At 38.4% G+C, this 13862-nt stretch overlaps 1 protein-coding gene across 1 annotated transcript; it reads right to left on the minus strand.

The window, feature by feature from the left end:
- Nucleotides 1-1436: 1436 nt before the first annotated feature.
- LOC128107990 (olfactory receptor 11G2-like) lies at nt 1437-2387 on the minus strand. The gene has a single exon (XM_052734316.1). It carries the CDS (start codon nt 2370-2372, stop codon nt 1437-1439), a length of 936 nt encoding a protein of 311 aa, XP_052590276.1. The 5' UTR covers nt 2373-2387.
- Between the last annotated feature and the right edge of the window lie 11475 nt (nt 2388-13862).

The following is a 13862-nucleotide window of genomic DNA, read 5'->3' on the forward strand; positions in this document are numbered from 1 at the left end:
TCATCACATCATCAAGAGTCCTTGGATATTTTAAAGAGGCACTGAACTTTTAAAATATTGAAAAATATAAAATAATATGGGAGTTGTAAAAGTTGAACTGTATCTTATGTTATTATATTAACATGATGGCTTAGGAATAAACAAAGGAAATGTTATTTAATAGTAATGTGTTTGTATGGAGTTGACAAGGGATCATATGTATTGGTTAGTTTTTTGTCAACTTGACATAAATTACAGTCACCTAGGATTAGCTGCAATTGGATTGGTCTATGGGCATGTCTATGTGTCATTTTCTTGGTTAATGATTGATATTGGAGGGCCAATCCCATTGTGGGTAATGTTTCCCCTGGGGAGGTGGTCGTAGGTTTCAGAAGAAGGTGAGCTGAGCACATTATGGAAAGCAAGCCAGTAAGTATACTTCTTCCTGGTCTCTGATTCGGTTCCTGCCTCCAGTTTCCTTTCTTAAGATCTTGTCTTGGCTCTCCTGAATGATGGATTATAATCTGTACACCAAGTAATCTCTTTCCTTTCTAAATTGCTTTTAGTCATGTTGTTTACGATAGCAACAGGAAATGTAAATATTATTTCCTGATACTTATATGAACAGGCATGAGCTACCATGTTTTATGAAACATGATCTTGCTCTGTAGCCAAGATCCCTTAAAATTCTTTTTTTTTTTTTTTTTTTTTTTTTTTTTTTTTTGGTTTTTCGAGACAGGGTTTCTCTGTGTAGCTTTGCGCCTTTCCTGGGACTCACTTGGTAGCCCAGGCTGGCCTCGAACTCACAGAGATCCGCCTGGCTCTGCCTCCCGAGTGCTGGGATTAAAGGCGTGCGCCACCACCGCCCGGCGATCCCTTAAAATTCTGATCCTCCTGTCCCAACTCCCCAAGTTCTGGGATTATAAGCATGTTCCAATATGCTTGGATCTATATTTTTATTTTAATTGATGCAATAATTGTACATATTTATGAGAGTAACATCCAGTATATGAATACAATGCATATTATCTCAAGGTAATTGCCATCAGTAACATTTAAAATGTTTATAATAATTTTTATATTGAGAACATTCAAAATTTCTGCCATCTTGTGTGAAACAGAATTAACACATGTCAGACATATGTATCTTATGCCACTATTAAACACAGATGTTGAGTAACTATCCAACTGCATCCCTTGTAAACATTAACCTTATTCTTTCTCCTCACACTTCCTAGTCTCTGATAACCATTATCCTATTCATTATTTGACTTTCTAGACACAAATGAGAACATGCAGTCCCATGACTGACTTATTTTACTTAACACAATGTTCTTCCATTTTATCCATGTTGCTGTAAATTACACAATTTAACCATTCTTGTGGTTAAGTAATATCCTACAGCATATATATACACACTCGAATGTAAGTGTTTTGTTTGATTAAAGTTCTAATTTTTATGTTTTCAAAAACTTCTGCAAAGAATGTTTCATATCTTTGTTTCTCAGACTGTAGATTACAGGGTTAACGAGTGGAGTAACCACAGAATAAAACAGAGTCACAAGCTTCTGCATTCCTGCTTCATGCTCAGATGTTGGGCTCAGATACATGATCATCACTGAGCCATAGAAGAGTGAAACTACGGTCAGATGAGACCCACAAGTGGAGAAAGCCTTCCTTTGTCCCTCTCTTGAAGGGACTTTAAACACTGCTCGTAGGACCAATATATAAGATCCCATGATGCAGAGAAAAGGAATAAAGAGGAGCAGGGAACTTATTATTGTCCAGAAAAATTCCATCAGTGGGGCTCTGGAACAGGTGAGGGCCAACAGAGGGCCTGGGTCACATAGGAAATGGTCTATAATCCTGGATCCACAGAAGGACATCTGGGAGATGATGGTGATGGGAATGGGGAACCAGAGGAAACCAAGCACCCAGCAACTGATCACAAGGATGTTACAGAGGCGCCCAGTCATAAGAGCAGGATAGTGTAGAGGTCTGCAGATGGCAAGGTAGCGGTCAAAGGCCATGACTGCCAGGAAGAAGCATTCTGTAGACCCCAAGGAGAAGAAGAAATAGAACTGCAGGAAGCAGCCAGAGAAGGAGATGACCTTGGTGTCAGAGAGGAAGTTGGCCAACATGTTGGGAACTGTGGAGGTGACATACCAGATCTCCAGGAAGGAGAAGTTGGCCAGCAGGAGGTACATGGGGGTGTGCAGTTTCTGATCCCAGTGCACAGCACAGATGATGGAAGCATTGCCCATGAGTGTGAGGAGGTAGACAATGAAGAAGAGCACAAAGAGGAGGATCTGCCCTTCCCTGGAGCAGGGGAATCCCAGGAGTATGAAGCCAGTGATGGTGCTGGAGTTGCTGGGTCTGCTTAGGGTTTTCATCTGTCTGTGAGCTGTAAAGGTACCAAAAATTGTTGAATATCCTAGAAATAGCTGAGGGAGTTTTAAGTTTTGCCCAAATAGGAAACTGAATAGTTTGCTTATCATCAAATCAGTATCAAGGAGGGGGAAGACCTTGTCTTCAGTGATGGAGCTCATGTTCCAGTCAATAGCTCTACACTCATCCCCACATTGGTGGCTCTGGTTAAACCCAGTGAACCACACATCAAAAAGATATAGTGGCAGGAGGGCTTGTTGATAAGAAGGAGGTTGTTGAAAAGAAAGGGGAATAAAACAGGTGGGGCATTGAGTGTGAACAGAATGCGTTATATACATGTGTGGAATTCCCAAATAATAAACTTATAAATACTTTAAATATTTAAACATATTTGTAAAATTTTGCATATTATACAAAATTTAAGCATCTCTCTCATCTTCAGACTTGTAGATTTATGGTTAAATAAATAAATGATGATACTTTTCAGAACTGGCTGAAGTTTCTGACTTCCTGAGCCAAAAACAGCCCCATAACTAGACTGAATCCAAGATCTATCCCTTTTGGAAAACATTGGATATTTACTCATAAATAAGTACTTGGTGTTCCTTAAAAATAAAATACAGGAGTACAGAACCTATCATTGCTATTGCAGGGAGACATGTACTATTATAAGAGGCCTTAAGACATATTGAAAAGTTTAGAATTGGTTACAGAATTTCCACAGTGAGCTCCTGGGAGACAAAGAACTAAATGAACAAGAATTAACAGAAGGTGATTTCATTGATTAGAAAAAAAACCCACACCAAAGGCTTCCTTCAATGTATAGGAAAACAATCCTATATGGTTCATCTAACTGTTCCTTATGCTACAAAATTTCAGGAGAAAAACTCTTAGATTTGTATTCCTTACCTTAAACTTGTGTCAGTGTCTTCATGTCATATACACATAAACTTCTGAAAAGCTGGGTGATATTCATCGTCAATTACACCAACAAGGAGCTAATACAATTACAATATCCCAAGGAGCTAAAGTCAAAACCCCTCTTGCAACATTTCTACTGACTCTCATTTGTTAAATACTCTTATATTTATATTTTCAAAAATTGTCTAAAATATTTTGAATTTTCTTTGACATGCTTCTAAATATTAAAAATGATGCTAATTTTGTTTTCAAATTTACATTTATGTTTTTACTTAATGAGTGTGTACACATATGTGCATTCATGTGTTCATGTGTGAGTACATACGTGCCACAGTGCACATGTGGAGATCAGAGGACAACTTACATGAGTTGGCTCTCTCCTTCCACCATTTAGGTCAGCAGGGATCCGACTCAGGTCACCAGGCTTGGCAGCAAGCACCTTTTCCCATGGAACCATCTTACCAGCCCTATATGACCTCATATTTAATAAATCTACAAATGAGGATATAATGTTCTTTCACTAATCATATTTTGTCATAATTATGTGCTTTCTCCTACCTAACCCATTTCAATATTTTAAAAGGTTCAAGTTTTTCACTACCTACTCTTATTAATCATAATAACTTGAGTAAAAGTCTAGTTTTAAATTGACAAAGACAGCCAGGCAGTGGTGGTGCATGCCTTTAATCCCAACACTTGGGAGGCAGAGCCAGGTGGATCTCTGTGAGTTTGAGGCCAGCCTGGTTTACAGAGTGAGATCCAGGACAGGCACCAAAACTACACAGAGAAACCCTGTCTTGGAAAACAAACAAACAAACAAACAAACAAACAAACAAAAATTGACAAAGACTTTAAAATCTTCCAAAAAGGCATCCAGTTTGGGGGTACCTCTTTCTTATATCATCCAGTTTGGGGGTACCTCTTTCTTATATCCAAATTCTTAGAGATAAAACCAAATAAACTTCCTATTAAGAAAGAAGGAAGGAAGAATATTAACTAAGCCCCATCAATTAGACTACTGTCATAAATGTTAATTTGTGGGGGTAGGAGAGATGGCTCAGCATCACCTCTAGCTTCAGGAAGAGCCAGCACTTCTAGCCTCTGTAGATACCTGCACTTGTATGCACATCTCCCAACATGCACATAATTAAAAACAAGAAAGGTGAATTAAAAGTGTCTGAGATAAATGCAGCAGATACGCAGCAGAGTCAAGGCTCTGAGAAACACTGTGACACACTCAGACTTCTGCCATCTCAGAGGAACTTCGACTCTTAGAAATACTCAAAGGTTTGCTTGACTCTTTTCTATACAAATTGTACAAAGCAGTCTTCATTGACAATGTTCATAACTCAAGAGCCTATATTTCTTGATTAAGTAAATACTTAATAATTTTGTTATTAAAAACTTTAAAAATAATGTTTGCTAGTATGGGCAAATGAGCAATAATACAAAATGACCCCTATTATAGTCCAATTTCCTTTTCCAGTTAGAAAATAGTAAGATTTGAGTATGTTACAAAAGCCTATGGATTCATGATTTATATGTCTGTTTTTGTTTCTATCCTTCTTTTATGGGTTAAGATAATTTTGTTAACAAGTATTTTAAAGTTGTAGTGTATTATTATCTGAAGTCTTCTGAAATATCCCCTAATACCTCATATAATACCGACATAATAGGATCCTTAAAATTATCAATAGCAAATGAGAATTGTAATAATTTAGATATTATTGTAAATCTCCCTTAGAACTGGCCACTCTTCATGAGTTTATAAATATGGGATTAATTTTTTCATAAGGCAAACTAGAACTAGAGGATAACAAATTATTTCAAACTCTAAACATCCAAGTATTTCACACAGTGCAGATGACTGTAGACAAAGGGGAAAATATACGATCTAAGCAAAGAATCTGATTGGTCAGCCAAAACGTCTGTTTTCCCCACTGCTAGCTTTACTGCTTCAGGCCATACTATGTTTTGACTATTTTAACTTTAGATATAATATTCCCATTATGTCACATGTAAATTTTATGTCAAGTTCACATTGTGGAATAAAAGAGAAGTCGAAACCAGATGGAAAAGGCTGGTGAATTTGATATAATTGAAGGACTAATTCCTTAAGGGATTTATTTCTCTCTCCTAAAGACTGTTTTCCTGTCTTCTCAGCCTTGTATTTACCAGACACTAGGAATGAGATTTTCTAATGCTATGGGACAAAAAATATATATATTCGCTTTTACATGCACATAGCATCTGATAAAATGTGTTTGGTAAATGATTTAATTTATAACTTTCTTTATGATACAATCAATAAAACATCATGTAAGTGTTTTCATATTGTAACATGTTGTTTTGGGAAACTTGCATTTGTGTTTGTAGGCTATGGGTGTCCATGTAGAGTAGACTATTTCTTATCTTCATTGAGGTTGGGAGCCCTGTTTTTATGTTGACAATATGCAGTATGAGCAGATCCCTCTCAGGGTATTTCCCATGGAAAAACCTTAAGAAACTGTCCTGGGAAATAGAAAATTTGTGAAAGCTTTTAATGTTAATAAAATTAGATGTGAGTTGAGGAAAGAATGTTTTCATTAGACTGTTGTTACTTAATTTTTGTTAGTGTTTAAATATAGAAAGTATCTCCTCTGCTAACATATTGTTGTAAACGGACCAGTTCCATCTGGTCTTAGCCACTTTGTGTTGTGACCTAAGAAACGGGACATGAAAGCAGGATTTTAGGGCTGTGTGGACTTCTGGATGATAATTTAATATCCTGAGTGTTTTTCATGATTGCTTTCTTTCACCTTAATGCTAAGTCACAGAAACAAAGTAGAACATCAAGTTTTGCATTTTCACTAGTTAACTTCCCAGCCAGTCCAGACAACAAAATATGTCAGCATATTCCATGGTCCCACTGGCCTGAGAAGGATGTGTGAAAAGGCGCAACTTCGAAAGCTAGACCATTTGAGTTTGAGGCCAGCCTCTGTGCTGTACGTGCTAGACAAGTTGTTATTTCTTCATACACTCGTTTCCCCTTCAGGAAGATGGAGAGCGGAAGTCCTGCCCATGTAGGTAAATACCACACGTCAAGTGCCTGGTAAGTTAGTGCTCTCTATTATATTTACATGAGGTTAAACTCCCAGGAGTGTCCATCTGTGTACTCTAAAAGCTGTGATATTTTGGAAGATGAGAAGCCAGTGTGGATTATGACACTTAAGTAGCACAATTAAGGAAAATTCTACAAACCACATATTTACTTCTCTTAATTTCTTCTAATATCAAGCAGAAATAATAATGCCTTCCAGAAAGGGTTACTATGAAGGGTGCTGAGAGAGAAAGTGGATAGACAAGGTGGAGGCACTGTGTCTGTATCTGACACATCATAGACACTCTGATAAAGTGAAGCGTGAACTTATTTTAGGGGCGTAGATTCATCAACTCTATTTTACCGTTTTCCTTAACTAACCACTATGTTACCTTTTTTCTTGAATCAGAAGAGAGACTATCAAGAGAAGCATCCTAAACAGCTTCTTCTGGGATTTTCTGAGGGCAGAGGTAGCTGACTTCGTAACACCCAACTTGAAGAGAAAGTGCAAAAATATGTTGTCATGAAGATCAGTGGAGTTTTTTCTGTGGGATCCTGGGATTTTAAGCAGCACATGTTCTTTGCTCTTTGAAGATTCTTTTCTTCTAGAGAACAGTGTCAGGACACAGCTCTCTACTACTTATTCCCTTGCTCACTTCTGTCCTCAGGGCATTGTGTTTTAATTTCTGATTCTTATTTTCTCCCAGGAGTAGAGGAAGTCATTCATTTTGCTGGGTCTTAATCTCTTAGAGGTCTTTTGAGAGGCAATTGTTAAGTTCACCAGACTGGTATGTAAAATGAAAAAAAAACTTTTTAAAAATAAAAAACAAACAAGAAAAAAATCATTTTTTTTTATTTGTGACTACAGTTATATTATCTCTCTATTCCTTTCCTTCCTCCAAACCCTCCCACACACCCTTTCTTGATATATTTTTTTTTCAAATTTGTGGCCTCTGTTTTTGCTGTTCTTTGCCAATATATCCTAAGAATGGTCTCTAGCCCCGTTTCTGATATTGTTCTCCTTTGGAACCTCTTGAGCCAGGGCTCCGTAGTCCATATGGCTATCAACACTACTGTCTTCCAAACTTCTACTAAGTTGGACCATTAAGCCACGCTTGCTTCATTTAATCAGTTCTCTAGTCCAAAGTAGGAAAGTCTTCCACATTCATCAAAAAGCAGCATGGCCAATCCTGCCACAGAAGTAGCCCATGCCCTGGCACCAATTTCTACCTTAGTTACTTTTCTATTGCTGTGATATGACACCATGATCAAGGAAACTTACATAAGTAAAAGTTTATTTGGAGCTTACAGTTTCAGAGGGTTAGAATCCATAACAATCATGGCAGGGAGCATGGTAGCAGGCAGGCAGAGTGCTGGAGAAGTAACTGAGAGCTCACATTTTGTGACATAGTCCTGAGGTAGAGAGAGCTAATTGGGAATAACATGGGCTTTTGAAACCTCTAATCTGGCCCTTGTGAAATAGCTCCTCAGACAAGGCCTTCCCTCTTAACCATGCTCAAACAGTTCCATCAACTTGGGACCAAGTATTATAACATATGAGTCTATTGAAGCCAATATCAGTCAAACTACCATAGTGGAACATTTATATTCCCCCTTCCAAGGCTCAGGGAACACCAGGCAGAGAACCAGAGAATGGGAATGCAATGATGCACTTTCTTCAGACACGATATGGATTCTGTATCTGTGAATTCCCAGCAGCAGTAGCTACCTACACAAAACCTGAATAGGACTGGAGGACTGGGACCATTGACATCCCATCATAGGTAGGGAAGGACACACACACACACACACACACACACACACACACACACACACACACCCCCGAGCATATTTACTCATTAATAAGAGTAACATCAAATCATTTACAGAAAAATAGTAAAGGAACTAACCATCATAATGTTAAACAAAATTATCCAGAATCAGGCAAACAAATTTTACATTTTTTTCTCCAAAATTTGCAATCCAGAGTTAATACATGTATACCTCTATATGTCATGGGGGTAGAAGTGGAACTATTTCAGGGGACTAAAGGGGCCAGCAGGAGAATGAAGGGAAGCAAGAAGAGGGGATATGATGTGTATAAGCACAAAGTACATGATGTACACATATCAAATGTCATAATAAACCTATAATTATTATCAATGATATATACTAGTTTTTTTTTTTTTTAAATAGGAGGCTGAAAAAATGCCGGCGTGAGAACCTGAGTTCAGTCTGGTGAGCATGGTGTAGCATGCCTATAATCCCAGTGCTGAAGGGGTGAAGGCAAGTGGATCTTTGGGACCTCACTGGCCAGTCAGCCTAATCAACAGTTCCTAAGCTATAGAGAAGGACATTGACTTAAAAAAAAAAAACAAGGTTGTGTCAAGAAGATTGCCCAGTAGATAAAAGCAATTAGCATGCAAACCTGATGACCTGGGTCCCATCCCTGGAGCCCACAGTGGGAGAACTGAGTCAGCTCCCATAAGATGTCTCTGACTCCCAGATGATAATATGACATAAATGCCTGCACTCACACATTTAACTTTTTGTTTTCTTGATGATAGTCATTCTGAATTGGGGTAAGATGAAATTTCAATGCAGTTTGATTTGCATTTCCCAAGGGTTAAAGGAATTCAACATTTTTTCATGTATTTATGGGATATTTGTATTCCTATTTTGAAAAATGCCTATTATTTATTTATTATTGAAAATAGATTCTTCGCTCATACGATACATCCCGACCACAGCTCCCCCTCCCTCCCCCCTTCCCAAGTATCCCCCTACCTCCCCTTTCCCCCAGATCCATTTCGCCTCTTTCCTCTTCAGAAAAGGTCTCCTAGAGATGACAGTCAACAGGACAACAAGATACAGAAAGATGTTGATTGAATTTATATTCAATATTTGTTTAATTTGTTTTGAGTTTTGTATATATTCTGATTAATAAGCTTTCGTTAGATGAATGTCTATACAGGATTTTTTTCCAGTTCTCTAGAATGCCTTTTTCATTCTACTGACTGCTTTTGTTCCTGTGCAAACCTTTTAAAATTCAATGTTATCCGACTTGTCAATTCTTGATATTTCTCTTGAACTGTCAGAGTTCTGGTTAGAAAGCCGTGGCTCATGACTACACACTGGCAAATTTTCCATGTTTTCTCCTCTAGTGGTCTCAACATTTCAGATCTCTAGTCCACCCTGAGTTTTTAGCGGATCACTGGAGATGGGAATATAGCTCCATTCTTCTATGTGTACATGAACAAGTCACCCAGCATCATTTGTCTTTTCGCAGCATAATTTTTGGGCTCTCTTGTTGAGAATCAGATCACCGGAGCTGGTAAGATTTACTTTTGTGTCTTCTAGTCTATTCCAGTGGTCTCTTTAGTTTTTGAACGTTCCATACTGTTTTTGTTATTGTGGTTTTGCAGTATAATTTTAAGTCAGGTAATGTGGTATCTCCAGTATTGCTCTTCTATCCATACTTGCTTAGGTTACTCATGTTTTTGTATTTCCATGTGAATTTTGGGATTAGTTTTGCTATTAATTTGAAAATGTTTCCATGGCCATACTGCAGCTAGGGTCTGTGCTGATGTCTGTGGTGGTTCCTGTTGCCATGAGGGCCATGCAGATTCCCAGGGTCTGGGCCTGTTACCTGGGCTGTGTTGTTGTCTGAGGGCGGTGCTGCTGCTGGGGCCATGCTAATCTGGATGGCCTGTGCCACCACCTGGGGCCATGGTAACATCCAGAACCGGGCTGCTGCTGAGGACCAGGTTTGGGTCTGTGGTCCTACCAAAGCTGGGGTTGAAGTCCAAGGCACGTGTTGCCACTGGGGGCCATGTGGAAGCCCAGGGTCTGGGCTGCAACTTGTGGCCTTGCTGGTGTCTGGGGGCCATACTGCCACTAAAGTAATCCTAATCTGAATGGCCTGTTGTTCTACCTGAAGCCAGCACATCATCTGGGCCCAAGCTGCTACTAAGGGCCATGTCTGGGTCTGTGGTCCTGCCTTGGTTGGGGTCTGTGTTAATGCCTGTGGTCCATGTCACCTCAGGGTGCCATAGGAATCATGCATGATGAAATCGGAGGGCTATGCTGATCTGATCCTGCCCTACACTGGCCCTGGGATAGCTGGCCCTGTCCCTTGCTGGACACTGCAGCAAGAGAGCTGTCCCCAATGGTTGTAAGCTTATTTATCAGCTGCCAGCTCACAAATGACACAGAGGCTTCTTATTAATTATGAAAGCTTGGCCAATAGCGTAGGCTTGTCCCACCAGCTCTTATAACTTAAATTAACCTGCTTTTATTAATCGACATTCTACTACATGGCTCAGTTATCTCTACTCTGTACCATATATCTGACCTCTTTAGTGTCTCCCTGGCATCTCCTGCATTCTGCTTTCTTCCCAGTTCCTCTCTTTCCCTGGAAGTCCTGCCTATTCTCTCCTGCCTAGTTATTGATCATTCAGCTCTTTATTAAACCAATTAGAAGGCAACTTAGGCAGGGACACATCTTTAGAGTGTAAACAAATATTTGCAACAACCAACCCTCATGGGAGAGCTGGCTCCACCTCTCACCACAGACAAGGGAGAACTGACCCTGAGGGCATGGGCATAGGGGAGCTGGCTCTCCCCCTTACCTGAGGAGGGTGGTCCCAGTGAACTGGACTGACCAGCTCAGCTACCACCCAGGCCCACAGCTGGGCCTTGGGTTTGCATACCCTAGCATCTACCCCATCTAGGACCTGCTGAAGGTTGTGAAGGGACTGTTCCTGTGGAACGATACCTGCAGGATCTCCATTACTCAGGGTGGTGGCAGGATATCCAAGAGGAGTTTCAGTGAGGATCCAGTGGTGATGGTGTACCAGAAACCAGAGGCCTTGAACCAGTAACTCATCACAATGAACATTTGCAAGTAAAGCTGATTGGACAAAAGGGTATACTGTGACACACCATGACTCCCAATACCACTAGAAAGAATGAGGAGGTGTTGGAGAGGTGGGAAAGATGGAGGAGTGAAAAGTGCTTTTTTTTGTTATTGTTTTGTTTTTTCATTTTTGTTTTGTCTTTGTTTGTTTACTTGTTCAAAAAATTTTGTTTTTGGGAGGGCACTGCAGGGTTGGGGAGGATCTGGAGGGACGGAGATGTTGGCAGAATTGGGCTGTACAATGTGAAATTCCAAAAGATTCAACAAAAGAATTATGTTAAATAAAAAAAGAAAAATGTCATTGTAATTTTGGTGGAGATTTTACTGACCCTGTAGACCACTTTTTATCCTACAATTTTAATAATATTAATTCTGTCTATCCATATAGATAGAACATTTTTCTTTGTATAATATCCTCTTCAATATTTTCTTCACTATTTTATAATTTTTATTAGAGAGGTCTTTCACCTCTTTGGTTAGATTCATTCCACGGTACTTTTGAGGGAGGATATTGTGAATGGAATTATTTTATCATTATTATTATTATTATTATTTTCTTTCTCATCAAATTTGTTGGTGTGCAGAAAAGATAGTAATTTCTGTGTATTCATTTTTGCATCTTGATACTGTACTTTAAATGTTTTTTAGATGTAAAAGCTTTCTAATGGAACTTCAGCTTTTGAAGTACAGGTTTATGAGCTTGGGGGGGTGTGTCTATGATCAGTAAGGAAATTCGTTTGTGATTTTCTTCATTTTGTGCGTTCTTTTCCATCTTGCTTTGGTATCAGGCCTCAGAGAATGAGCTTAGAAAGTTTCTATTATGATACTGGGTATGCCAACCTTTATTGTATTGTCCTTGTTACTAGCACGTAGCAGCATTTTGTCTTTTCTGATTAATGCTAACTTGATATCTGCTTTGATAGGGAGGTTGGGACATGGTGAACTCTTGACATTGTCTCCTGAGTTCTTGGAATCTTATCCAGGAAACCCTTTCCGATTTCTTCACTGTGAAATGTTTCCCTATGTTTTCCTTTGCTTCAGAGGGTTGGGTCATACATACATTAAGGTCTTTGATTTTGAGTTGGTTTTTATACAGGGTGAAAAATAGGATCCAATTTTATTATCCTACATGGAAATCCAGTTTCCCCAGCACCATTTGTTGAAGAGACTGTCTTTTCTGACTTATTTGAAAAAAAAATTGTGACTGTAGGCTCAAGGTCAAACCTGGATTCTGTTTTGTGCCATTCATCTCCAAGGCTATCTTTGTGCCAGCACCATGCTATTCTTGTTACTATGGCTCTGTGGTAAGTTTATTGTTTTTATTTTTAACTTTTTCTTTTAACTAAAATAGAATATCATTTTAGATATATAAATGTTTTCTGTTGCTGTATTTAATACATTGAGCAGTTTTTCCATTGCACCAGTGCTGTTTTTTCTTACTTTTCTGGTCATTTACATATTTCAAAGATATTAATCTTTTGTTTATTATTTAATGTTATTGTGATAGTTTTTTTGAAGGACAGAAATACAAGTTTAACTAAAGGTGTAACAGTAATTGCTGATGTAGAAAAGGTGGTGGAAAACTTGAGGTTTTTGTCTGAAGGTTATGTTCTACAGTTACTGGAAAAGGCAAATACTGGAAAAGGTAGTATACTTAACTGTCCTTACTGAAAACGAAGGAGAGGAATTTCTTATCTCTCTTCTCTCAGAACATTTACTTTAGAGAACTTGTAATCCCCCTTTTGTGGGGAGATGTTTTTGAGATACAGCCATTAAGGAAAATAGTGCCATCACCCTCAGCTTCTGTGTATGCAGGATCTTAATTTGTCACAGAGGGTTTGATGTTTCCTTTGTATGAAGTCAGTTAGCAAATACAGATGTCTCCCTTACTGCAGCTAACTATAGGTTGATCTCTGCTCACAGACTGTGCTCTCGAATCCCTTCGAGGACTAATTATTGCTTGTCTTGATAATATGTATGCAATGTATTGATTTCTTCTTGCTATATGAAAGTACAGAATTCCTTCTACATTTACAATCATTTAGTGAGTTGTTTGTGACACACATTATAGTTTAATGCTTATTTGGAAACAAAATTGTTTTATTTTCTTTCTGCCTTTGTGGAGAGATTTTCTGTGTCATATGATTTATATATATATATATATGTACATATACACATATATATGTATTAATATTATTATTATGTATTTATATATATATATTAATTTTCCCAACAAATCACCAGGCTTTAAAAATTGATAGTTCTATCATTAATAATCATGGAGATGGAGGACATCCTAGTGACCCCTTATAGTTCTACATATTCTAGAAAATACTAAAAAAGGAACAATTTCCCAAGTGAAATCAGTTAGCTTCTTTTCTTTTCACTTTTCATCCTGTTTGCTTTGTTTTTGAGATAAGTTTATATTACAAACCTCAGACTGGCCTCAAACTGGCAGTCTGCATACCTCAGTCTCTGGAGTGCTGGAATTACAGATCTGTACCACCATGACTGGTGAGTTTTCTTTTTAGTCAATAAAGCAAGATGAGGTTCTTTTTTAAAACAAGAATGCAAGTT

This window comes from Peromyscus californicus, unplaced genomic scaffold (assembly GCF_007827085.1).
Source record: "Peromyscus californicus insignis strain IS unplaced genomic scaffold, ASM782708v3 Scaffold_12__1_contigs__length_115047231, whole genome shotgun sequence".
Lineage (NCBI taxonomy): Eukaryota > Metazoa > Chordata > Mammalia > Rodentia > Cricetidae > Peromyscus > Peromyscus californicus.

Excerpts from the sequence above, each read along its gene's own strand:
- LOC128107990 (XM_052734316.1), bottom strand. The coding sequence starts at position 2,372 with ATGAAAACCCTAAGCAGACCCAGCAACTCCAGCACCATCACTGGCTTC.